Raw genomic sequence first — 24867 nt, 5'->3', positions numbered from 1 at the left:
CCATCCAGCCTTCTCCTGCCACTCTTTCATAGATCCTTCAAATCTCTGAGTATCTTGTGAATTCCTAAACCCTGTAACATGACCTCATACCCTGGGGCTCCCCACCATCCAAGTGATTCTGATAAACCTCCTCCAGGGAATGTGAGCCAGATGGGTATTCCGCAGGCAGAGGTGAGTCCTCTGAGGCAGCAACCAGTCCCAGTACCCCAAGATTCTAATTCAGTGAATTTGGGATGGGACTTGGAAAACCGGTATTTAAAAACTCCCTGGCTGGGGCGCCTGAGTAGCTCAGTCAGTTAAGTGGCTGCCTTCGGCTCGGGTTGTGATCCCAGGGTCCTGGGATTGAGTCCTGCGTGGGGCTCCTTGCTCAGCGGGGAGCCTGCTTCTCCCTCTACCTCTGCCTGCTGCCCCCCTGCTTGTGCTCTCTCTCTCTGACAAATAAATAAATAAAATCTTAAAAAAAAAAAACTTCCTGCTGACTCAGATCATCTGCCTCATGTAGGAAGACCATGGTAGTGGTTATATGAACCAGTCTGCCGGCCCTATTTACGGTACCTCTTGGGCACTTACTGCCACAGGCCAAAGACATTACCCCCTGTAGACACCAGATCTATCAGAAGCTCTCTCTTCCCTGCTGGAATTTGGAATTGAGACACAGAATTCTAGCCAGTAAATCTCTGTTGGCTTATAACTGGAATCCATCATCCATCCATCCATCCATCCATCCATTGTTAAACAACTACTCATTAATTAATTCAGCAAATCGGGGAAACAAAAACAAGTCCCTCTCTCCTGGAGCTTATTTTCTACTGGGGGGCGGTGTTAAACAAAATATACGTATAATAATATCTCAGGTTCTACTAAGTGTTAAGAAGACAGACAAAGCAGATACAGGTACCAGAATGAGAGGAGGCTGCTATTTCACATGGGGATGGCCAGCAAAGTCCTCTCTGATAAAGGGGCATTTGAATGATCCCCAAAGGAAATAAGAGAGAGAAGGGTGGCTTGTGAGGACAGAGCCTTCCAAACAAAGAAATCATATCGTACGGAGTCCCTAAGATGTACAGCCCAGCATGCTTGGTGCATTTGAGCAACTGTGAAGAGGCTGGGGGGCTGAGGTGGAGAGGCCTGGGGAAAGTGACAGGAGGAAAGGTCAGAGAGAGGTAGGCCAGGGCTTGGCAAACCTTTTCTGTAAAAGTCCAGATTGTAAATATTTTAGGCTTGAGGGCTACATGGTCTCTATTGCACCTACTCAACTCTGCTGTTGTAGCTCAAAAGCTGTAGACAATATGTAAACAAGTGAGTGTGGCTGTGTCCCAATAAAACTTTATTTACAAAAATGGGTGGTGGGCCATATTTGGCTTGCAGGCCATTGTTTGTCAACATCCGTTGTAGGCTGAGGTAAGACTTTGGATTTTATTTTGAGTGAGACAGGTAGCCATTGGAGAATTTAAAGGAAAGCGGTGATGGGCAACTGGGTGGCTCAGTTGGTTAAGCACTGGACTCGCGGTGTCGGCTCAGGTCATGATCTCAGGGTTGTGAGATTGATCCTGCCATCAGGCTCTGCACTCAGTGGGGACTCTGCTTGAGATTCTCTCTCTCCCTCTCCCTCCATCCCACCCCCCTCCCCCCACTCTCACTCTCTCAAAAATGAACAAATCTTTGAAGGAGAGTGGTGAGAAAAATAAATAAATAAATGAGAGCAGTGAAATATGCTCTAACCTATACCTCAAACATATCTCTCTAGCTGACCGATGTTTTAAAGAGTCCCCGCCGTCGCTCCTTGCAGAATGGACTGCAGCGGGCAGAAGCAGTGAGAAGGCCAGAGTGTCATTCCGGGTGACAGGTGGTGAGAAGGAACTGGTCAGAATCCGGGTGTGTTTTGATGGCAGGGTTGACAGGATTTCCTGATGGACTAAATACAGAGTGTGAGAGAAAGAAAGAATTCAAGAATGACCCTGAGGTCTACAGCCTGAGACACGATCAACAGAGAGAACAGAGCTGCAGTTATGGGAGCTGGGAAAGACGGGAAGAGAAGCAGAGCTGAGGAGGGGATTCTGAGTGTGATCCTCCCCGCGCAAGTCAGCTGTTCAGTGGAGACAGCAAGCCGGCAGGTGGATGCGCGAGCCGGAGGCACGGGAGGAGGTCCTGGAACCGGCGCTACAAAGTCGGTCACCAATTTCAAGTCACATGACTGGATGAGCTCTGGTCAAGGGACCGGCCTGTGGTGTCACATAGCCTGACGGTGTCATAGGAAACATCCTACCAGGGCATAGGCCAGCCACAGGCTGCCCAGAGACTGAGGATCCCGGACAGCAGTGGGGAAAAGTGGCACCAGCCCCTGTTCCGTGTCATTTCCCAACAACTAGCCTCGTTTCAGCATGGGCGTGCTTATGTGTGCAAAGTGCTCACACTCACCTGCGTACTGTACACATGGGTCTCTGTACACCGGAATGGGGGTACCAGCGACAGACACTGTGATCCTAACTGATGGCTGCAAAGGGCTGAATGATGACCCCAAAAAGATAGTCCATGCCCTAACCCCCAGAACCTGTGAATGCAACCTCATTTGGAAAAAGGGGCTTTGCCGATGTACTTAAGTTAAGGATCTCAAGAGGAGATCACTCTAGACTCTCTGGGTGGCTCCTAAATTCAATGACAGGTGTCCTTCTAAAACACACACTGAAGAAAGGCACATGGAGAGGAGAGCAGAAGGGGTCATGAAGGTAGGGGCAGACACTGGAGTCCTCCAGCCCTAAGCCAAGGAAGCCTGGAGCCCCAGAAGCCCCAAGAGGTGAGGGAAGATTCTGCCTTCGAGTCCCGCCAACCCTTTGATATGGGACTTCGGGCCTCCAGAACCGTGAAAGAACACATCTCTATTGTTTAAAGCCCCCAGGGTTTGTGGTAATTGGTTACTACAGCCCTAGGAAACAAATACAATAGCTCTACAAGTCCCCAGTTCTCAACACACCTAAGGGATAATTTTTAAAAAGAGACTGAAGAACAAAATAATAAAAGTTAGCATTACTTATCACTCTGAGAGCGTTCATTTTGATGGGACAAAAGCCTCTATCTAACAGGGGCATTCAGCAACGCAACTGCAGGATTAAAAATAGAAACGTAAGCACAGGCACCTGCCTGCGAATTTGTCGATATAATGAATGTAGGCATGCAGATAAATACAGAGAGGCTCAGAACTCGGCGTGTTCGCCTGGTGCTGGCCTCTGCAGGTGTCTGTGGGTGGGTGGGCCGGCCGGGAGGCACGCACAGGAAGTGGGGAGGGGGTGCACAAAGGGGGAGGTGCTTGTCCACGGGCCTGCTTTTTGATACCACTGTGAGTGGCTCTGTGGTAACGATTTGTGGTCTCCTGGCTGGACTCTTTCCCCCTCAGGTTTTCAGGGACGGTCCTCACGTATGGCGGGCTAGCCTTGCGTGGCTCCGTTTATTCTTCTTAGGGCAACCTTTTTTTTGAGAAACAGCAACTTCCCAGGACAGGTAATCATGCCTTCCCTTCCTCTCGCATCACAACCTTGTGGTCTTGCCCCTAGAGACATCTGAAGGAGGGCAGCAGGGATTGTTCTGGAAACAAAGAACTGGAGACCGTGAACTTCCCGCTGAAGACCTCCTCTGGGTGCATGGAGCTGCTGGCTCCGTGTTGTAGTCAATTTGGGCTGATGTAACCGAGTGCCGCAGACTGCAGGCATTTATGTCTCACAGTTCCAGGAGCTGGAAGTCCAAGATCAAGGTGCCAGTAGATTCGGTTCTTGGTGAGAGCTCTCTTCCTGGCTCACAGATGGCGGGCAGAGTCCTCACATGGCGGGCAGAGTTCTGGTCTCTTCCTCTTCTTGAAAGGACACTAATCTCATCCTGGGGGCCCCACCTTCATGACTTCATCTAAACCTAATCACCTCCCCAAGGCCTCATCTCCTAATACCATCCCACTGGAGGTTAGGGTTTCAACGTACGAATGTGTGGGGTTGCAGGGGAACAGAAACATTCAGTCCATAGCCCCCTGTGTCTGGTTAAGTGATAGGTTTAAACTGGAAACTAATTAAGTATCGGCCAGGGACAATGGGTCTCAAGATCTGAAATGTGCTTTTCTGAGAATATTCTTCAATGTATTGTATATATAGTGACTACTGTAGGGGCGCCTGGGTGGCTCAGTCCGTTAAGCATCTGCCTTTGGCTCAGGTCATGATCCCAGGGTCCTGGGATGGAGCCCCACATGGGGCTCCCTGCTCAATGGGGAGTCTGATTGTCCCTCTGCCTCTGCCCCTCCTCCCCCTGATCATGTGCATGCCCACTCTCTCTCTCTCAAATAAATAAAATCTTGAAAAAAAAAAATGACCCCTGGATTTATAGGGGAGGCCAGTGAGTACAAGTGTGTGCAGAGCAGGCTTCACTTGGGGCCGGATTCTGCCTTGCTCACACACCAGGCAAGAAGCACCACAGGCCAACTCCGCAGCCTGGAAGCCTTGCTTTGAGGGGCAGGACACAGCTGGTGCGAAGGGCAGGGCAAAGGTTGGCTCAGGCTCCGTCCTTCCTGGGGATGTCAATGTGGATTCTTAGCAGAGGGACGCTTCAGGACAAAACGAGGATGAATCTTGAACATGGCTTTTCAGCATGATAGAGGCCAGCCGAGGAAGAGGATTTTGGATGTGGGGTTCCCCTCCCCCCAGCACCCTCCTAACCACACCCTATCACAGACAAGTACCTACTTCTCTGCTTGAGGCCCTCCTGTGTGAGACACAGAGAGTGCAGAGAGTGGGTCAGCCGACATCAGCCAGAGAGAGAAAAACACCATGAGCCAGCAAGTCAGTATGCCAGGCAAAAAGAGGAGTGAATGTGGCACTTAGAAGTAGAAGTAGGTGACCATGTAATTTATCCTCTGAATCATGATGCTCTTGAGATTGGCAGGAGCACCGTTCATAATCATCTTTGGACAGGGTGTGTAAACCAGGACCGTCTGACACAAATCAGCATGTAAGGTCAACCTACATGGAAAAGAATGAGAGAGGAGGGGAAGGAGAAAGGGAAAGGGAGGGGGGAAAGCAGGAGAGAGAGAGAGAGGGAGAACAGGAATGAAGGAGAAGCTATTAAGAGTCAAAGAGAGATGCCCTATGTGGGCATGTCTGGGTAGCACTCTGCTAGTTGTTTACAAAGTGTTATCTTAACCTCTTTCCCAGACAAGCAAATTAGCATGTTAGAGAAGGATATAATGATATAAGCCTCCACTTGCAACAGAGATTCAGAGCTCCCAAACAAACACAATTTCCTATGAATCTCAAACAAAAGGGAAATGGAAAATGAAGAAGAGCAAAATACATTTCTCATCTGGCACTTGCTCAGTTCCCTTCAACACCTGTCTGATTTCTGTGGGATCCTAGGCACAAGGGCCAGCGTTGTTTACAGAGCTTTTAACAGCCCGGAGAAAACATCACAAGGCAATTACATTCTCATAGAAAGCCGTTGAGAGTAAGAAGGAAAACATGAAATCAGCAAGTGCACATGCAGTAACTCTGTTTGGGAGAGGTGCTACAACATGGCCTGTGCCAAAAGTGATTCTCTGTCGCTTCTACTGAATCAGACACAGCTAAGTGGGGGTGTCAGCATTTCAGACGTGTTCTTATGGAAGGACAAGTGCTTGGCTAGCTGAGCACAGGGAGGATGGTGAAAGAAGACAGGACCTGGAAGTAGAAAAACCCGTCAAAGCACAAAGCTCTGCTAGGGAAGGAGGGTACAGGAAGGAGTCAGAGGGTGGCAGGGGCCCAAGAGTCTCAGGCACAGAAGCTGGATCTGGACCTGTTTGCAGCTGGACACAGAATCCACAAACGGGCCCTGAAGAGCAAAGATGTTCCTTGACGTTTAGACCAAACTCTTTTGCATTTTATGCTCTCACAGACCCCCCTTCTCCCTGTCAGAACACTTGCCTCTTGTAAAGATTCATTCATCAGTGTGAGTCAATGTCAAGCTCATTCTGTTTTGGAGTATGATGATAATACCCCCAGGCCATAACCAGGATCGTGCCAGGTACATGGGGTACTCCACAAAATATTTGTGGAATGGACCATGACATTATTCAGGACGCTTTCATTAATGATCTCACCACCCATAGCCGGGGCTCCAACCACCACCCAGACACTGACAACACTCAAATGTCCATCTCCAGACCCGTTCTCTCCTCCAGAATCGTGTATCAAAAAGTCTACTCCACATTTTCATGTGAAAATGTTAGAGCATCTTAACTGCCCTTGACAGGTCCAAAACTGAACTTGTGAACTACTCCCCTCTCCAACCGGCTTTTCCTCAAATGTTCTTCATCTTAGGGAGGGGGACCCTGTTCACCTGAACCAGGGCTGCCATTCTTCACACCTCCCTCTTCTTCATTCCCACATCTCCGGTCCGTCAGCAAAACCTTTCATTTACATCTCCTAAATTCTCTGGGTTATAATCACTTCTCTTCATAGATCATGGTGGTTAAGAGTGCAGGCTCTGGAGGCGGGCTGACTGGGTTTGAAGACAGCCCCCACTAAATACTAGCAATTTGCTGAACTACTCTGCACCTTGTTTCCTTATGTACAAAATGGAGATAATTTAGTATGTGCTTCATAGAGTTCTTTTGAGAAGTCAATAAGATAATACATATGATGTGCTTTCAAAAGTGCTAGCTGCTATCATTACCACTACCACCACCACAATCATCATCCCCACCATCATCATCATCATTATCATTATCACCACCACCATCATCAATCCTCACCATCACCATCATCATCTCCACCACCATCATCAATCCTCACCATCATCATCATCATCAATCCTCACCATCACCACCACCCTCACCACCAATACCATCACAAACATCATCACCATTATCAGCACTACCATCACGACCGCCATTACCATCATCATCACCACCACCATCAATCCTCACCATCACCATCATCATCAATCCTCACCATCACCACCACCCTCACCACCAATACCATCACAAACATCATCACCACTATCAACACTACCATCACCACCACCATCACCATCATCAACATATCATCACTAAGATCATCATCATCGTGACCTTTATGGCTAAGTTACCATCATCTCTTATCTGGATCACTGCAACAGCCACCTAACATCTCCCCACAACCATTCTTGCCTTCTTCCAATCTGTTTTCCACTATGTAACTCAAGTGATCTTTTAAAAATGCAATCTCATGTCACTCATATGTTTAAACTATGTCACTGGCTTCCCACAAAAGATGGATGAAACTAAAAATTTTTAGCATAGTTTAAATAACCATACTTGGGCATCTCTTAGCCTCAAACCTGCCATGTACCTTCTCATTCCAGGACCTTCGAGGTCCTGTCTACCTGAACCAGGGTTGCCATTCTTGACAACTCCCTCTTCCTCATTCTTTCATCTCCTATCTTCTGCTTATATATCTTATGCTGGAAATATGCTGCTAACACTGTTCCTCTTGCCTTCTCTTCTTTCCTTCCCTTTATGATCAAAACCTCTCTGAAATGTTGGTTATACTCACTGTCCCCACTCTCCAACCAACTTTACAATGGCTTCTGCCCCCCATCTTTCCACTGAATGTGCCCAGCAAAAGATCATGGCACCTGTTACTGAAGCCAATGAACCTATTTTTAGCCTTATCTCACTTGACCTTTCTGAGCGTCTGACACCACTAACCACTCTTTCCTCAAAATTTCCTCTGCCTTTGTGTCTGTTGCCTGTTCTCTTGGTTCTTTTCATCTTTCCCTGGATAATTCTTCTTTTTCCCTCATCTGCCCCCTTTTCTCTATCAGCCTCCTAGAAGTTGCTTTCCCAGGGTTTCCAAATTGCAACTCTTTTTCACTTACTCTACTTACCCTTCTGTGGGTGATCCCATCCTTTCACATGGTATCCATTGCATAATGACTCCCAAATCCTTCTCACTGGGTCCTTCCTCCCTCCTGAGCTCCAGGCCCGTGTGCCTCCATGGGGGTGTTTCACAAACACTTCAAACACAACACATGTAAAGCTGAAATCTCAGAACGCCCTTCCTGTCTCTGTTGGTATCTCAATGAGTGGCCCCAACACCCAGTCAGTTACCCAAGCAAAAGCTTGAGTCATTCTTTTCTCCTTCCTTTCTCTCCCTCCCTACCTCCAGTTAATCATCAAATTCTCTTAACTCTGCCTCCTTAGATGCACTCAGATGTGTTGCTTGTCTTTGTTCCAATGCCACTCCCTTAGTTCAGGCCCCCATCATTTCCCGCCTGCACTATGGCCACGGCTCCCTAATCCATCTCCTGTCTCCAGCTTTTCCTCTCTCCTGCCCTTTCTGTACTGCTGTCAAAGTTTAGGGAAAACAGATTCTTAAATGATTTTCCAGAGAACTAGTGGTCCACCTTTCAAAAAGAAGGGTTTCTTAGGCAAATAAAAAATGGCTTAGTTCAGAAAACATCCCCTCTGTGGCCCTTTCTTAGTGATCCACCATGCATATCAGCATATTTAAAGTTCTGAGAAGTCCTGTCACAAAGGGTCTGTTTGGAATTGTTTAATCAAGCATTTCCCAAACTTCCTTGACCCTAAAACCCATTCTCCTGGACATACTTCTTAACATCTTGCAGAACATTATATACTGTTTGAAAACACCAATCTGATCATCTTACTTCTCTATTTGAAAATAGGACAGATATGTGGATACACACTAACAGAAGACAATTTGAACTTTATTCTATGAGCAATGAAAAGTCCTTGGAGATTCCTGAGTGGGGAAATGACCTAACACTCAGGCAATCAGTAGCTTTCAATGATCCAGCTCCTACAATAAGTTAGGTGCTTCTCATCTACCACCTCTAACCCTTACAACATAGCCACAGGTGGGCATAATGCCCAAGTGAGGAGACTGAAGCCAGGGTGGTCAAGTATTGGTCCTACGGTCATATAACCAATAAGGGTGGAGCAGTATCTGGCTCAGGGTCTAGGTGGCTTTAAAGCCATGGCTGTTTGCCTGAAGGACAGATTGGAAATGGGAAAATCTAAGGCTTGGACATAACTTCTTAGAAGGCTATCATTTCTTTCTTTATTCTTTTCACCTTTGTTCTCACACCCAGATAATGCCTTGAGTACTAGCCGCTCTTCTTAAGCTTGGGTCTCATTGCCTTTTCTGTAGGACCACTGTATTTTTTTTCCTCTTATGCACTCAGCAAGTCATCAGCTCCAGAAAAGCCTCTCTCCTGCTTAAAAACTGTGTCTCTCCTGAGTGCCTGTTCATGTCCAAATTTCTCAACTTAACATTCTAGGTCTTCTCTTATCTGCCATCAACTTTCCTTTCTGATCTTGACTTTGACACTTTTCTAAATATTACTCATATTACCCCAACCGAACTACTCACTGTTTAGCAGCCTCCTTGCTTTTGTTCTTGCTGTTCCCTCCTCTTGGAAAGTACCTATCCTTTTGGGTCCTTTTTCACTGTAATTCAATAGAACAAGTCCTAATCTGGGCCAACTAGATGCTTGCAGGTTTTTAGCATAAAAGGTCAGGGAGGTGCCTCCAAACTTAGAAAGCAGGTTAACTTCTGAAAATTAAACTAGTAAAACCCACAGTGGATGTCATCAGCTATCTGTGAAGATGATATAGCCAAAGGAAGTCTCAAGAAGTAGACAGCTAAGAAGATATGAAAACACGTCCCTGGAAGGGAGGAAGAAGGTGCCCAGAGCTTACTCTCAGGGCACAACTCTATCTACATGTCTGAAACTATAAGATGCGCAAATGAGACCCTTATCAAATCAACGACAGGAAACGGAGTAACCGAACCATGATCTATTATGATAATTGGCCAAGGCGGTGGCCTAATCAATTACATTCTGCTCTGATGTATTGAAGCACGGCATGCACTGTAATAGATGGAAGACGGCTAAGGAGACAGACGAACAGGTGGAGAGACTGCCGACTAGAAGAGACACTCCCTGAGTTTGAGGGATACTGACCTTTGGGACAGGGGAAGGATTGGTGATGAAGGGATTTGAAATAGTTCATCCAGCTTTCTCAAATGTGGTTAGTTTTCCTGAAAGTCCTCTGCTTCTTTTGTTCAAATGATAAATCCATCAAGCCACCTTTTGAAAACCTGTTTGGTTTCCTTGGACATCAGAAAGGGATACTCTGGGCAGTGGGAAAGGATATCCTCGTTGTATCTGTCTCATGGGGCTGTTGGGAGGATCCAAGGAGGTAATGTATGCTGAGGGATGGATCTAGGCTGTACATAATAATTGTTCAATAAATACAAGTGTTTAAAATCAATCAGTGTAGGGGCACCTGAGTGGCTCAGTCGGTTAAGCGTCTGCCTTTGGCTCAGGTCATGATCTCAGGGTCTTGGGATTGAGCCCCATGTCAGGCTCCCTGCTCAGCGGGGAGTCTGCTTCTCCCTCTGCCTCTGCCCCTCCCACTCCCACTCGTGCACTCTCTCTCTCAAATAAATAATAATAAAAAAACAATCAGTGTATTGTAACTCTGCTTTTAATGACAAATTCTTATAGATTTGCTTAAGGTGAACTGGCTTCCTGGTATCTAGGTGCTGTGATGATGTTGGGCACCCAAACCCACAAAACAGTTTCCATGGCCCTGGATGAGAATAAGCCAATGGAAGTCTTGCCTCATAAAGGACCTGGCAACCATCCACCTGGTCTAGGGCATCTCTAGTTCATTATCATCCTCCCACTTCCTTTCTCTAAGTGCCAAGCACATGTCTTAAGACATTTTTGCTCTATTTTCAATGCAATCACTTGTGTATATCTCGAATCCCCATTCTATCAGAGCATATACTCCTTGAGGGTGAAGGCTCTTACATCCCTTGCAGAGCTCCAAATGTCATAAATCTTTAATGAGTTGAAATGAGTTGAATCAAAGACAAGGCAAATGATCTGGGGCTCACATGAAGCCTCTAAAATCTGCCTCCCCCCCTACCCCCATGAGGTTGGTTGCAGAGTCCTGGAGAGGAGACCTGGACTTGCAGGCTAAGAACGTCTCTTCAGGTGTCCCCAGCCCAGGGAGCGGATGCAGGAGAGCCTGCAAGGCTGAAGGAGGGCTGCCCAGCTGCCCAGGAAGGAGAGGGAGAGACAGACAAATGAAGAGAGCAGGTCCCGCCTGCCACACTCACCTGGATCTCGGTCTGCACAGTGCATTTGACCAGTTTAAAGTTCTTCCCAGGGTTGAAGCTGTTGCTATAGAAGCAGACCTTGAGGATCCGCACGTCTTCCTTTTCCACATCGACTGGCACCACCACCATGGGCTCTGGAGGGCCTTCAGAAGGCCGACGTAACGTGCCCACCTTCACTCGGCTCAGGGGCTCGGACACCCCGGACATCCTCTCGGGCGGCAGCTAGCACCCGCACATTGCAGTCCTGTGGAGACAGCAGAGGGACAGCCCTGAAATGAGTCCGAGGAGGCCCACATGCCTCGTGCCCCAGGGACGGCACCCACCGAGCTCCAGGACCTAGCAAACCACACCTTCCCCCATTCTCAAAAACTCCCCTTCAAGGCATCCAGCTTTATGGACCAGGGGAAGCTGAAGCACAAAGGAGCAGTTTGTATAAACATCTGGGTCTGAAACCCGGCCCTCGAGCTCCCAGGCTGTGCACTTTCTCTTCTAGAAGCCCCCTCTCTCCATCACATTTCTCCTCCCACACTGGGCTCCAAGGCAAGAGGCCCACACTTTGCAAAGGCAGCTGTGAGAGGGGGCGGCCGCAGCATGGTTCCAAGGCACAGCTGAGCAGAAAAAGCAAAGAGTTAGACACTAGAAAATAGCAGGAGAGAAACAGGGACAAGAGAAGAAGCAGAAGGGGAGAATGGGTGGCCTGGAGGGAGCTGGAATGGACAAGGCAGGAAAGGGCCCAGGTGGGGGGCCAGTCCATCAGCTGATGGCTTTGTCTGCCCCCACCCGCGGCTGCCAGCCCGAACTTTTGGGGCAGGAGGCCTCAGTCCCACAGGAACTCATCCTATAGCACATCGTTCATGGCACACAGGAGGATTCAAGGGGGAAAGCACTCCTGCAGCCCAATTCAGGAGGTCTTTCTGTCAGGTGGGAGAGGGTTGGGCTGGGTCCCCTAGAACACCCAGCCCAGTTTGGATGACAGTTTGGTTGACACTTATATCGATGATAAGAATTCCAGGAATCTTCAGTTCTCCCTGAGTCCCCACAAAATGGGTCCTGTCCTCTTGATCCAACTCAACCCTGTGGGGTTTACTCCGCACTGGTCTAAAGCAGGAGCGCCCCAAGGAAACAGTAGGAAGTTTTACCTGATGACTCGTGGTGTCAAGCTTGGCTCCACATTAGGACCCCCCCCTCCCCGGGAAGCTTTTAAGAAAGCCTAAATCCAGGCCCTGTGCCCAGAGATGGCCTCGGAGTTGGCGTGTGGGGAGGCCTGGCATTGGTATTTTTATGTTTCCAAGGATTTTTCTAACATTTAGCTTGGGCCTGGGGACCACCTTTCTAGGCTAACCTTAGCTCTCATTCTGAATCCATTCTTACAGGAAAATGATCTCCTTTCTAACAGGAGACTGAGGTTCTAGGGGGACAGTGTTAGACCAGGGGCTGGGGGCCAAAGGATGGAGCTGGAATGTGAACACACAGATGTAGAGGCAAATATTTTAGAAGTGGAACCAGTCATGTTCACCCGTTCACACTGTGTTGGACACCAGAAGGGAAGATGGAGACAGTCATTGGCTACAGGGAGCTGTTCCTTTTCAGCAGGCGGTGTGTATTATGGGGGCATGAAGAAGATGCTGTGAGGGCCAGGGAAGGAGCAGGGCATGCCCCTTCCATCAGGGGCAGGCAGACAATGGGCACAGCACCAGTCTGAGTCCAGAATTTGGGACAAGACAGATGGAGAAAAGAATATCCAGTTGGCTTTATTTTAGAGGCTAATATGTATATTCTGGAAGTATCCACGCCATTTTTCAATAAATATCGACTGAACATGTCCTGTGTGCCAATACTCTGCTAGGTGCTGAGCGTGTATCTCAGTTTCCCCACACCCTGAAGAAGGAGTCCAGAGGAAATAGCTTGAGAAGCAACCCCAGGAAGCCCACTGAGGAGGGGGGACATGCGTGACGGGGAAGGGAAGACAGCCAAAGGAGAGTTATCAATAGAGTTACCACTTGGGCAGCTGCAGGGCAGTCCTGCTGGGAACTCTGGGAGCCAGGACGTGCTGCAGAGTTACTCTACCCAGGGAGGGGAGGGGAGGGGGTTTCCAGGGTATTTGTACACCCCTCTTACAGCCGTCATTCCCAGCATTTCCAGCCAGTTCTGCACAAGGGCAGATTGGACTCGGGAGCCAGAGAAAGTCCTCAGGCACAAAGATGCAGATGCTGGTAGGCAGAAGTAAGCAGGAGAATACTGGAATGTCAAGGCCCAAGGGGTATTAGATGTGATGATGACAGATCTGCTATAGGATGTAAAGATGAGGGTAGGGTGTCCCGCCCCTAAAGAGTGTACACTCTGGTCATAGAGATAGGCACATGCACACACACACTCGTGCGCATGGGCACGCTCAGCACCAGACATATACGTAATTGGTCCCAGGCTCAGGAACTGGTGTGTCTGTCTATTGAGCCAGGGGCCTGTGACCCCTGGGGATCTGTTTGTATGAACTAGTTTTCAGGCAGGGGCTTCATGACACAGTTTTGTAAAACAGGTGTTGGGATAGGAAGGAAATGGAGTGGCACATGGCATCCATCCCCATATACCAGATGGAAGTCACAGGGCCTATGCTCCAAAGGCATTTAGAAACCAGGGGCACAATCAGTGCTGTCATGCTGACCAGTGGGGACGTGGACTCAGAGCTGGGGAGCAGGGCTATGCCCACATCTGCAGGTTACACCACATGGCTTCTGGGCATCCACAATGAAGGGGATGGGGTGCCATTCAGGAGGTGCCCCCGGCCCAGACAGCATTCTCATCCAAAGAGTGCTGATGCCAGTGAGCACACAGGGGACACCCCAGGGACTCCCTGAAACACTGGGGAAAAGTTTGAGAGAGGAGTGTTAAGTAAAATTAACATGTCAGTAAAAGTCAAAAGATCTGGTGCAACTTGGGAGCCCCCATTTTCACATATTATGTGTGCCATTGGCTGAAGTTAAGAGCGAAGCAGGTAAGCCCTTTCTGGCAGGCAGAACGAGGGGCAGAGATAGAGCAGGTGACTTAGAAATCTTTGCTGGGGACAGAGGCCAGAGCGATGTCTGGCAGGGGGAAAGGGGTTAGACCCCCATGGAGCTTTTAGGGGCTTCAGCCAGTGGCACCATGAAATGTGGCGCTTTCAAATTCGAGCAGACAAGAGGATGTAAGCACGTGATGAGGACATGGAGCAAGAGGAACTCTCGTTCAATGTTGGTGCAAACTTTGGAAGACAGTTGGATGGTTACTTACAAAACGAAACATATTCTTACCATACGATCCAGCAATAGTGCTCCTTCGTATTTACCCAAAGGAGTTGAAAACTTATGTCCACACAAAAACCTACACATGGATGTTTATAGCAGCTTTATTCATAACATCAAAGCTTAGAAGCAACCAAGATGTCCTTCAGTAGGTGAATGGGTAAATAATCTGTGGTACATCCAGACGATGGAATATTATTCAGTGCTAAAAAGATATGTTCTATCAAGCCATGAAAAGAAGGGGAGGAAACTTAAATGCATCTAACTGAAAGAAGCCAATCTGAAAAGGCTGCATACTGTATGGTTCCAACTACATGACATTCTGGAAAAACTACAGAGACAGTAGAAAGATCAGTGATTTCCAGGGTCTGGGAGGAAAGAAGCGATGAATAGGTAGAGCACAGAGGATTTTTAGGGCACTGCAAATCCGCCCTGTGTGATATTATCCTAATGGATACCTGTCATTATACATTTGTCCAAACTCGTGGAGTGTAAGCATCAAGAGTGAACATTAACATAAACTATGGATTCTGGGTGATAGCGATGTGAAATGTAGGTTCATCTATCGTAGTAAATGTCCCACTCTGGTGGGGGGTGTCCACAGTGGGGGAGGCCGTGCATGTGTGTGGGTGGGGGTATATGGGAAATCTCCGGACCTTCCTCTCACTTTTGCTGTGAACATAACACTGGGCCAAAAAATAAAGTCTATTAAGAAAAAATGTAATGATGAGAAACCATAGCGGGATCGTTGACCCCCTCTCCAGCCCACTCAGGAACTCGGGAGCTAGCCCTCACCTCTACCCTGAGCAAAGAGAAACATTCATAGTCTACATTGGACTGAGCACAGCCCACCCAGACTAATGCATTGACCATCGCCAATATGCCTGGAGGACCCTGGTTTCTTATCTTCATCCGTTTTTCCAGGCCCTTGGTTCAGGGGCCATCATTCCTAGTGGTCAACATGACTCCAGTTGAAATATTTTTGCAAAATCATTTTGGTCACTCAGGAGCTACTTTTTTTTTTTTTTTTTTAAGATTTATTTATTTACTTTAGAGAGAGAGAGAGAGAGAAAGAGTGTGTGCATGGGGATGGGGGTGGGGCGGAGCAGAGGGAGAGAGAGAATCTTAAGCAGACTCTGCGCTGCTGAGTGGAGCCCAACACAGGGCTCGATCTCACAACCCTAAGATCACCACCTGAGCCAAAACCAAGAGTTGGATGCTTAACCAACTGCGCCACCCAGGAGCCCCAGCGTACTTTCTTCCACCTTCAGCCTGAGGTTAAGCCCCATAGGTCTGCCTTTAATCCTTCGCAGCAGTAACCTCTGGCTACCTACCTATTCCAAAAATGTAAGTGCCTTATACCACCATCCTTGGAGATGGGAAGGGATGAGTATGCCCATTATACAGATGAGAAAACATAACAAAGTGTAAGCCATCTGGTCAAGGATTCCTGCTTGTTGAGTAGCCAACTTGGATCTCAGAGAAGATTTGAATCCAAGTGCAAAGTTTTTCCCACTTTCCCATCTGCCTTCGAAGAAGGTGGTATCTCTTGATACTACTGAGATTGGCACAGACTCCACGGAAGGAGGAATGTGTCAACGCAGCATTGACTATCTCCAGTCTGTGAAGAATCCTGAGGTCCTCTGGCTTAGGAAGCATTACCCTTCCCAATCTAGGACTCGGTCATGAGAATTCCTGGGGGGCGGGGGGCGGGGAGGGACTCACGTGTTTGTTTAAAAGACGAGGGCCCAGAAAGGTGGTGCTACATCTTCATGGGCACACGGCAACTTCCTCAACGGCACCCCAAATTCCCATCTGTCAGCACTGGTCTGCAATGGACTGCCAAGTGATACCCCAAACTCTCTGGAGCAGAGTAACTGAAACGTGTCATGTAAGGAGCACCTCAGACACCTGTCTTTGGGGTCTTGGAGATCATAGCCCTTGACCTCACTTGCAGGCTTCTCTCACTGTCCTTCTGCCAGCTCATTTTCTGGCTAGCTCTTGGGCCAGTTACTGAGCCTTTCTTGGCCTCATCTGCCTCACCTATAAATGGCGGTAATGCTACCTGCCCTGTTTTCCTTACAGAAGGTTTGTGAAGATGAAATGCAAAAACATAAGCAAAAATTCATTATAAGCAATAAAGCTGAGCACAGACAAAAGGCTTTACCATCATGGTTATCACTTGCCTATTTTCCAAAATCTTGTCTGATTATCTGTATTCCCCATATCTTGTTCCCCCTGCCAATGGCTCTCCGGGGGGTGGGGGGCGGGGGGGGGAAGTTCAGATTTGCAGCATTTGCCAATTTCCGTGGTGTAAATATTCCCACTCTGGCTGATTTCAAGCCACCAACATATGCCCCTGAACACAGAGTTGGGAGGATATGAGAACAATCCGCTGCCTCTAGCTATTGTTTCTGACAACAGAACTTGTCTATTTCTCCAGATTTTGCCGGATGACTGGAATTTCTCATCACTGGCTTGCCTCTGTATTTTGACGATCCCTAAATCCTCTGACTCTCAACTTGTAAGCCAAACGTGCTGCCCCTTTTTCCAGTCAAGACCTGGACCCCCAGCCTGGCGATCCCTCCCTGCATCCCAGCCTGCCCCAGCCCCTGCAAGCAGGTCAGAGGAGAGAAGGTCCCATAGCACCAGCGGAAACCCTGGCTCTGAGCCATCATGGGCTCCAGCTTGCCTCCCAACCCAGACCTGCCCAAGTCCAAATCAAAGAACAACAAACACAAGGAAATGGGCTTAAATTAAAACAGGAAAAGTTTTGATTGGCTATAAGTATGTCTCAGCCAAAACCTGAAAAGGGTAGTAAAGGAGGCTGTACAATCTCGGAGTCCCTGAAGTCTTCAGGAAGAAAATAAATGACACTCTTCCTGAATGGCAAGACATTCACCTGCCGAAAGGAGGTGATGCTGAAGGAGGATTAAGTCCCACTCAGATCCTCTGGGTTACCACTGGGCCCAGGGCTGTGTTCCCGGCAGGGGAAGAGGACAGGGTCACGGGTGTCAATATCACAGAAAAATACAGTCTTGCACTTGAAGACATTGTTGGGTAATGTTCTGTCTTTACTGAACACATCCTGTGTGCCAGGAAATTTGTGCAAGTAATCGCCAAAGACGAGAGGGCTGGTGTCGTGTCCTGCCACCGGGCTTAGGGGGTGGTACCCAGCTCTGCCATCAGCTGGCTCTGAGGCCTGGAGCCATCAGGCCAGATGGGTCAGAGTTCCCAAACAGTAGCTGGTACAGGGATGATGGCCTCTGATGTTTTCCAGTGACCATGGCAAAATGGGAAAAATATGGACACTAGAGAGAATTTATCATAAAGCTCAACGTATTCTTTTTGAAGGGCAGGCTTTTATTCTAACTTTATGTCTTTCCACCTTTGTTGGTTTTCCAGCGCTCATTTGTTTATCAAGCGACAATGACAGTCTTTGGCAAATGACATTAAAGCTGGGCCTCTCAGAGAGTCAGATGCGGGAGCAGATGCTGGGAGTCCTGAGCATAAAATGCATTGTCTTGAGGAGTGGAAGTTCCGCCCGTGATTTGAGGGAGCATGGGGAGGGACCATTAGTCAGAGACGCGGCATACTGTCAGGGAGAAGGTGCACCCACCTGCTCACCTGACTCATCAAACCAGGGTTGAAAACTCGTGTCCTCGGGCTGCCATGTCTCATAAGTCTGGGGTGTTGCTCACCATGCGCCTCAGGGTCAGGCAACGTGGTGGCCTTCAAACCTCTGCCGCTGACCCTTTGTGTGACCTGGACAAGGTCACCTTGCTAAGCTTCAGTTTCCTCTCTCGGGGGCTGGAGCTAACATTACCTATCCTGCGGAATTTTCTGGAGAATCAGAGATTACTTCTGTAAACTCCCTGGCACATGTATTTTTTTAAGGGCCTGTGACTTGGCAGAAGAAAGAACCAGAAACTCCGTACCAGTCCCTACTTGCCAAACACTAGACTGGCCCAGTGAGTCCGGGATTGGCTCCTTCCGTCTCCACAGTTCTGATGCTGCCTTTGTGCCAACAGCCACCTTCCTCCACCCGCCTGCCCACCTGGAAAGCTCAGCCCTATCTCCCGCTCTCTGCGCACACACACAGGGCCCTCGTCTGTCCTGAGAACACCACAGAAGCGTGGAGGAAGCCTCACGAGAGAGTGTCACAATGAAAGCCCTTTGGATCTAGCAGAAGCAAGCAAGTCACGAGACACACGCTTTATTTCCACTCTGTCTCTGAGTCACTTCCTCTTGCTGTTTCCACATCAACGGAATGGGGAACACAGGCCTGTCCTCTGCAAAGACCTGCTGAGAGCAGCCACTTAATTAATTGGCAGTGACCTCGCTGTCTCAGGGAGCCAGGCCTGCGTTTCTGGGCGAGCTGGGCCCTGCTGGGGCCACGCGGTGCACCCCCCGCCTCCGGAGCCCAAGCCCTTTCAGCCCCCACTTCCCGCGGGGCCGGCGTGGTGCCCGCTCCAGGCCCCCCAATCCATCACTTGGTTAAGCCCTTCCCCTCCGCTCCGAGCATCCCTCCCCACTACCTCTCGAAGGAAGGAACCAGAAAGGTGGTGATTATCCCCCAGCTGTAATTCAATGTAATTCAAAAAGCATTTACTGAGACTCTGGCACATTTTCAGCTCGCCACCCCCACGCATGTCACCCACTCAGGAGCGTTCTGTCGTCAGCACCTACCAAGCCGGAGGCCAGTTGACGTGGGGCTGGTGGTCAGGGCGGCAGAAGGGGAGCAAAGAGATGCGTGACCCCATCCTTCCTTGTTCCTGTTCTCCTTCCTACTTCAAGGACTTTGATTCCTAGAGCTAGGCAGACCTCCTGTGTACCCTCTGGGCTCCACTGCTCCCCCAACCCTTGCGAAAATCCCCGACACCTTGTTCCTTATTTGCCAGTTCATGAGTGATTTTGGCTGGCCTGCTTTTGTCCCTCCTTCCTCCCTTCCTCCTCCCTCCCTCCTTTCCTTTCTTCCTCCGCATCCCCCCCTCCCCACCTTTCTGCCTTCCTATGTTTTAGGAGGCATGCCAGACTCCAGACATACGCAGCTAAACAGAAGAGGGAAGAGGGTCCCTGTCCAGCAGAGACTCATAATCCAGTAAAGAGGAAAAAGATGAACAGAATACAGCCACAGCCTGGTATGGGATCTAATAGGGGTCCACACTTGGTGCTTGAGGAGCACAGAAGAGCCCTGGCTCAGGGGGCCCCAGGATCTCAGGAAAAGGGGACACAGCAAGATCAGAAACCGTGTGACATGGCCTAACACTGGTGAGGAGGGTGGCGAGGGGTGTTGGGAAGTGAGACGAGATGGTGGCAACACACTAAGGAATTTGAACTTCACCCTGTGGAGAAGCAGATTTTCATTTAAAAGATAAAATTCGGGCTAGAGGACGAAGCACAGGTGTGAGCTGGGAGGCAGCGGGGCCGTTCTGATGATGCACCCGGGTCCGCGGTTCACAACTGGGGATGCAGGGGAAGGGTGACCCGACTTGGAGCCTTTGCCAATTTCCCTGGTGTAAATGCCTTCATGGCTGATTTCAAGCTGTCAATGTGACTTTGCTGAAAGGGCCCTTGGGGACAAATGGGTGCCATCAGCTAGTGAGAGCTGATTCTGGCACACCGCGGCCTGAACGGTAGCTGGGCAGGGGCTGGGGGGCACATTTCCGAGGACCTGCCTCCAGCCTGCCTCCGACCTGACCCTCGACCCTCCACGTCTGGTCCGGCAGTCTCCCCAACCCAGCACTCAGGACAGCAACATACGAGGTGTCCAGAGCCTAGAGTTTTTTTTTTTTTTAAATTATTATGTTAATCCCCATACATTACATCATTAGTTTTTGATGTAGTGTTCCATGATTCATTGTTTGTGCATAACACCCAGTGCTCCATGCAGAACGTGCCCTCTTTAATACCCCTCACCAGGCTAACCCATCCTTCCACCACCCTCCCCTCTAGAACCCTCAATTTGTTTTTCAGAGTCCATCATCTCTCATGGTTCATCTCCCTCTCTGATTTCCCCCCTTCATTCTTCCCCTCCTGCTATCTTCTTTTTTTTCTTAACATATAATGTATTATTTGTTTCAGAGGTACAGATCTGTGATTCAACAGTATTGCACAATTCATAGCACTCACCATAGCACATACCCTCCCCAGTGTCCATCACCCAGGCACCCCATCCCTCCCACCCCCCACCACTCCAGCAACCCTCAGTTTGTTTCCTGAGATTAAGAATTCCTCATATCAGTGAGGTCATATGATACATGTCTTTCTCTGATTGACTTATTTCACTCAGCATAACACCCTCCAGTTCCATCCACGTCGTTGCAAATGGCAAGATCTCATTCCTTTTGATGGCTGCATAATATTCCATTGTATATATATACCACATCTTCTTTATCCATTCATCTGTCGATGGACATCTTGGCTCTTTCCACAGTTTGGCTATTGTGGACATTGCCACTATAAACATCGGGGTTCACGTACCCCTTCAGATCCCTACATTTGTATCTTTGGGGTAAATACCCAGTAGTGCAATTGCTGGATCATATGGTAGCTCTATTTTCAACTTTTTGAGGAACCTCCATACTGTTTTCCAGAGTGGCTGCACCAGCTTGCATTCCCACCAACAGTGTAGGAGGGTTCCTCTTTCTCCGCATCCCCGCCAATACCTGTCGTTTCCTGACTTGTTAATTTTAGCCATTCTGACTGGTGTGAGGTGGTATCTCATTGAGGTTTTGATTCGGATTTCCCTGATGCCGAGCGATGTTGAGCACTTTTTCATGTGTCTGTTGGCCATTTGGATGTCTTCTTTGGAAAATGTCTGTTCATGTCTTCTGCCCATTTCTTGATTGGATCATTTGTTCTTTGGGTGTTGAGTTTAAGAAGTTCTTTATAGACTTTGGATACTAGCCCTTTATCTGATATGTCATTTGCAAATATCTTCTCCCATTCTGTTGGTTGTCTTTTGGTTTTGTTGACTGTTTCTTTTGCTGTGCAAAAGCTTTTTATCTTGATGAAGTCCCAATAGTTCATTTTTGCCCTTGCTTCCCTTGCCTTTGGCGATGTTTCTAGGAAGAATTTGCTGCGGCTGAGGTCGAAGAGGTTGCTGCCTGTGTTCTCCTTTAGGATTTTGATGGACTCCTGTCTCACACTGAGGTCTTTCAACCATTTTGAGTCTATTTTTGTGTGTGGTGTAAGGAAATGGTCCAGTTTCATTCTTCTGCATGTGGCTGTCCAATTTTCCCAACACCATTTATTGAAGAGACTGTCTTTTTTCCATTGGACATTCTTTCCTGCTTTGTCAAAGATGAGTTGACCATAGAGTTGAGGGTCCATTTCTGGGCTCTCTATTCTGTTCCAGAAGCCTGGAGTTTTAAGATGTGCTTCTCCTTCCAAGGATCTTCTGTTATTGTCCAATCTCCTAAAGGTTGTAATTTTCAAAACCACATTCTTTGTCATCTCTAACCCTAAACTAAATTCTTTCCCAGCTTCTCCACTTTGAGTCATGATCTCAACTCTTTCCTTTTCTCCCAGCCTTCGACTCCAGCTAATCTCATTTCCCTGTCTGTGTGCATTACAGAGTTGGTCTTTGAGCAGGGAAATTTGGTACCGTGACAAATCAACGCTTCAGCTAGGCATTTGACTGAGTTCTTCCCCATTTTCTTGAGAGGTTAATGAGGAGTGCAGATGATGAGCAGATGAATTCATTAGCAGTCAAATGGTTTCTTCATCGACTACTGATCGAGCATCTATATTCACTTGCGGACCGACTGCTATTTTAACTGGCCTTTCTTCACACCTTTTAATTTGGCATTAAAGAGTTTGTGGTTATCAGACGAGATGCTCCAAGTTAAGCACAGGATGGGGAGAGATTGTGACTTTAATTGCAGGCCACAAAGGACCCCTGAAATCTGCAATAGGTTGGTAAGACATGCCAAGTGTAACAAAACACAACTGGTAAAATGGGATAAATATGAAGTTCTTTACATAGATTTAAAAAAAAAAAATTTTCCCTAATCTGGGATGAGGAAGATGTGGTTTAGCAACAGCACGGGTTAAACAAAAATGGGGTTTAAGCTGTCTGTGAACTCATGGTTAGTCACTACGAGACGGCTGCCAAAAAGATCAGTGCAGTTTTGGGGCTATTAGAAAATCCCTAAAATAAGGACGGTGATTTTCCCCAGGGCTCTGCATAGATGTGACCCATCAACAGCACTACTGGCCCAGGGACCCTGAGGTTTGACAGGTCGCATTCTAGGGGAAGGACATTCAGAGCCCTGGGAGCCTGGGGACTGTCACATGACACAGAAGGGACGGGAGAGTGGAGTCCTGGGAAGTGAGGACAGGATTGCTGGTTTCAAATGGTTGTAGGGCTGCCAATGCAAAAGATGGACTGCACTCTTTCATCCAAGTCAAGGATTAAAAACTGTGCAACAGACAGACAGGAGGGAAGAGGGTCTTTACATTGTGCAGATGACACACTTTCCAGAGTATTTGCACTCTTGCTATCTTGCTGACATCTCCCAAGGCAGAAGTCATTCCATTTGGAGGATGAGGAAAAGCGACTGAGCAGCTTGCCTGGGCTCACCTTTATTAAGTGGCAGAGGCTGGACCAGAGCTTGGATTTCCTATTTTAACCCAACAAATGCAAGTTGGTGCCAACAACTCCAATCCCGTCAGGGAGCCCCCCGCTCTGGCTTTGTCTCCACACATCCAGGTTATTTCTGTGCCAGAGACGACAGCTCAGATGAACACTGCTTTTCTGTGTGGCCCCACTATTCTGATCAAACAGAAACTTACATGTAAGCTCATCAGTTTCTAACCAGGCAGTGGGAAAAGGAATACCAGCCTTTGACATATTAATATGTGTAATAATGATGGCGATGTCAACTTTTATTTTTAAGTTATCTCTTAGGACACATTTAATAAACAGGAAAAAAATCAACCATAGAAATTGACAATAAAAAAATTTGACTTTTTTTTTTCAGCGAGAAAGTACAAACCCAGTACTAACAATTGTCTCCCTCATCTATTACCACCTTGAAAACAGCTAAAACATCCTCTTGAACAAGCTTCTCTGCCTGCCAATCCCCAATCTGCTCCTCTTTGCAAATCCAGTACACAAATTTGCTTTATGTAAACAGATATCAAAACCATTAAACATGACTATGGCCCCCGTCTGCACCCTACAGCCATCAGCTTTCATTTTAATGTGGATTGGATAAAACAGCAATTTAGACACCCTGTCAAGCAAACAGGATGCCACCCGTGTGTAAAAAGACTTGAGGAAATTAAAAATAGATGGAAAAATCCTCAGCAGTTAAAAATGCTAATGACAACAACTCTGAGGTACCACTACAAATCGACTAAAAAAGCCAAGACACCAAGAGAAAAAGAATAAAATCTTATGTTTATGGCCTTGAAATGAAGCTGGGACAATTGCCAGGTGATTCAGAACTGGCTTTCTGAAGGCAGGCTGGTTAAATATAAAGCAACTCCCATGTACGGACCTGGTCCCTCAACCTTGGGAAATGCGCTCCATATATCTAACCGGGGAGAGCATGGATCATTTGCACAAAGATGTTCATACCTGTACTGTTTATAAGAGTGAGATTGTAAAATCAGAACAAAACCCTCAGGGCACTGCTTGGGGGGTGGGGGGATTCTAGGCAATATCAATAATGATAGACTCGATTAAAATATGAGCAGGGGTAATACATGAAAATATTTGTATAACAATGCGAAGTGACAGGGAATGAAGCTCACATCCTGATTATAATGACATAAAAATGCATCTACATTTAGAATGACATATAGACAAAAGATCCTAAGTTCTTCGACTGTTAAATTGGTTAAATATATGAAAAAAATCAGTGACTTCCGTGCAGATAGAAGCCAGCCCTCTCTCCATCGTCCATCTTGACCTCCCTGTGTGACACAATCCTCCTTTCTGAGCTCTGCACGTAGCCCGGAGAGGGGCCAATCCTCTGCCCCAAAGCTAGCCTAGAGAGCAAACAGGCCCTGGAACTCCAGATTTCTGGATCCCCTCCACAGTCAGGATTGGGGGTGAATAGGGTAGAGAGATATCCCAATATAATCTGCCAAGAGAGCCGCAGGACTAGACAGTTCTCTTCAACTGCAGACAGTCCTCTAACAGCACGGCAGGGAGCCTTGCGCCCCCGGGACCCTGAGTGTGTGCCCTCTTCCTTCCTCCACCTCTGCACGCACACCGAGGGGTTCACTTCCGAGAACTAATAGCATTTCCCTAGACTGACCCTGGGCCAACACCTTACATGCACGATGAGCCCATTCAATCCTCATAACACACTTAAAATGTAGGTACTCTTATCATCCATCCCACGGATGAGGGAGGTGAGGCTGAGCCGAGTGACTTCCAGAAGGCCCCACAACAAGTAGAGAGCAGAGCTGGGGCTCTTTACCCCCAC

At 48.0% G+C, this 24867-nt stretch overlaps 1 protein-coding gene across 2 annotated transcripts in view; it reads right to left on the bottom strand.

Moving 5' to 3' along the window:
• The window catches only part of PTK2B (protein tyrosine kinase 2 beta), a 122975-nt gene that overhangs the window by 47941 nt on the left and 50167 nt on the right, over nt 1-24867 (bottom strand). Inside the window, exons 1-2 of one of the 2 annotated variants that reach the window (XM_032388990.1) lie at nt 11519-11647; nt 11145-11388 (exon numbers count right to left, since the gene is read on the bottom strand). In XM_032388990.1, the coding sequence (XP_032244881.1) occupies nt 11145-11351 (207 nt within the window). In that variant the 5' untranslated portion in view covers nt 11352-11388; nt 11519-11647. Of the gene's footprint in view, nt 1-11144; nt 11389-11518; nt 11648-24867 lie in introns of those variants that run through there. The other variant, XM_032388989.1, reaches the window with a different exon arrangement.

This window comes from Phoca vitulina, unplaced genomic scaffold (assembly GCF_004348235.1).
Source record: "Phoca vitulina isolate PV1807 unplaced genomic scaffold, GSC_HSeal_1.0 scaffold53, whole genome shotgun sequence".
Lineage (NCBI taxonomy): Eukaryota > Metazoa > Chordata > Mammalia > Carnivora > Phocidae > Phoca > Phoca vitulina.
The sequence above is the reverse complement of the archived record's forward strand: the minus strand, read 5'-3'. Positions and strand labels throughout refer to the sequence as shown.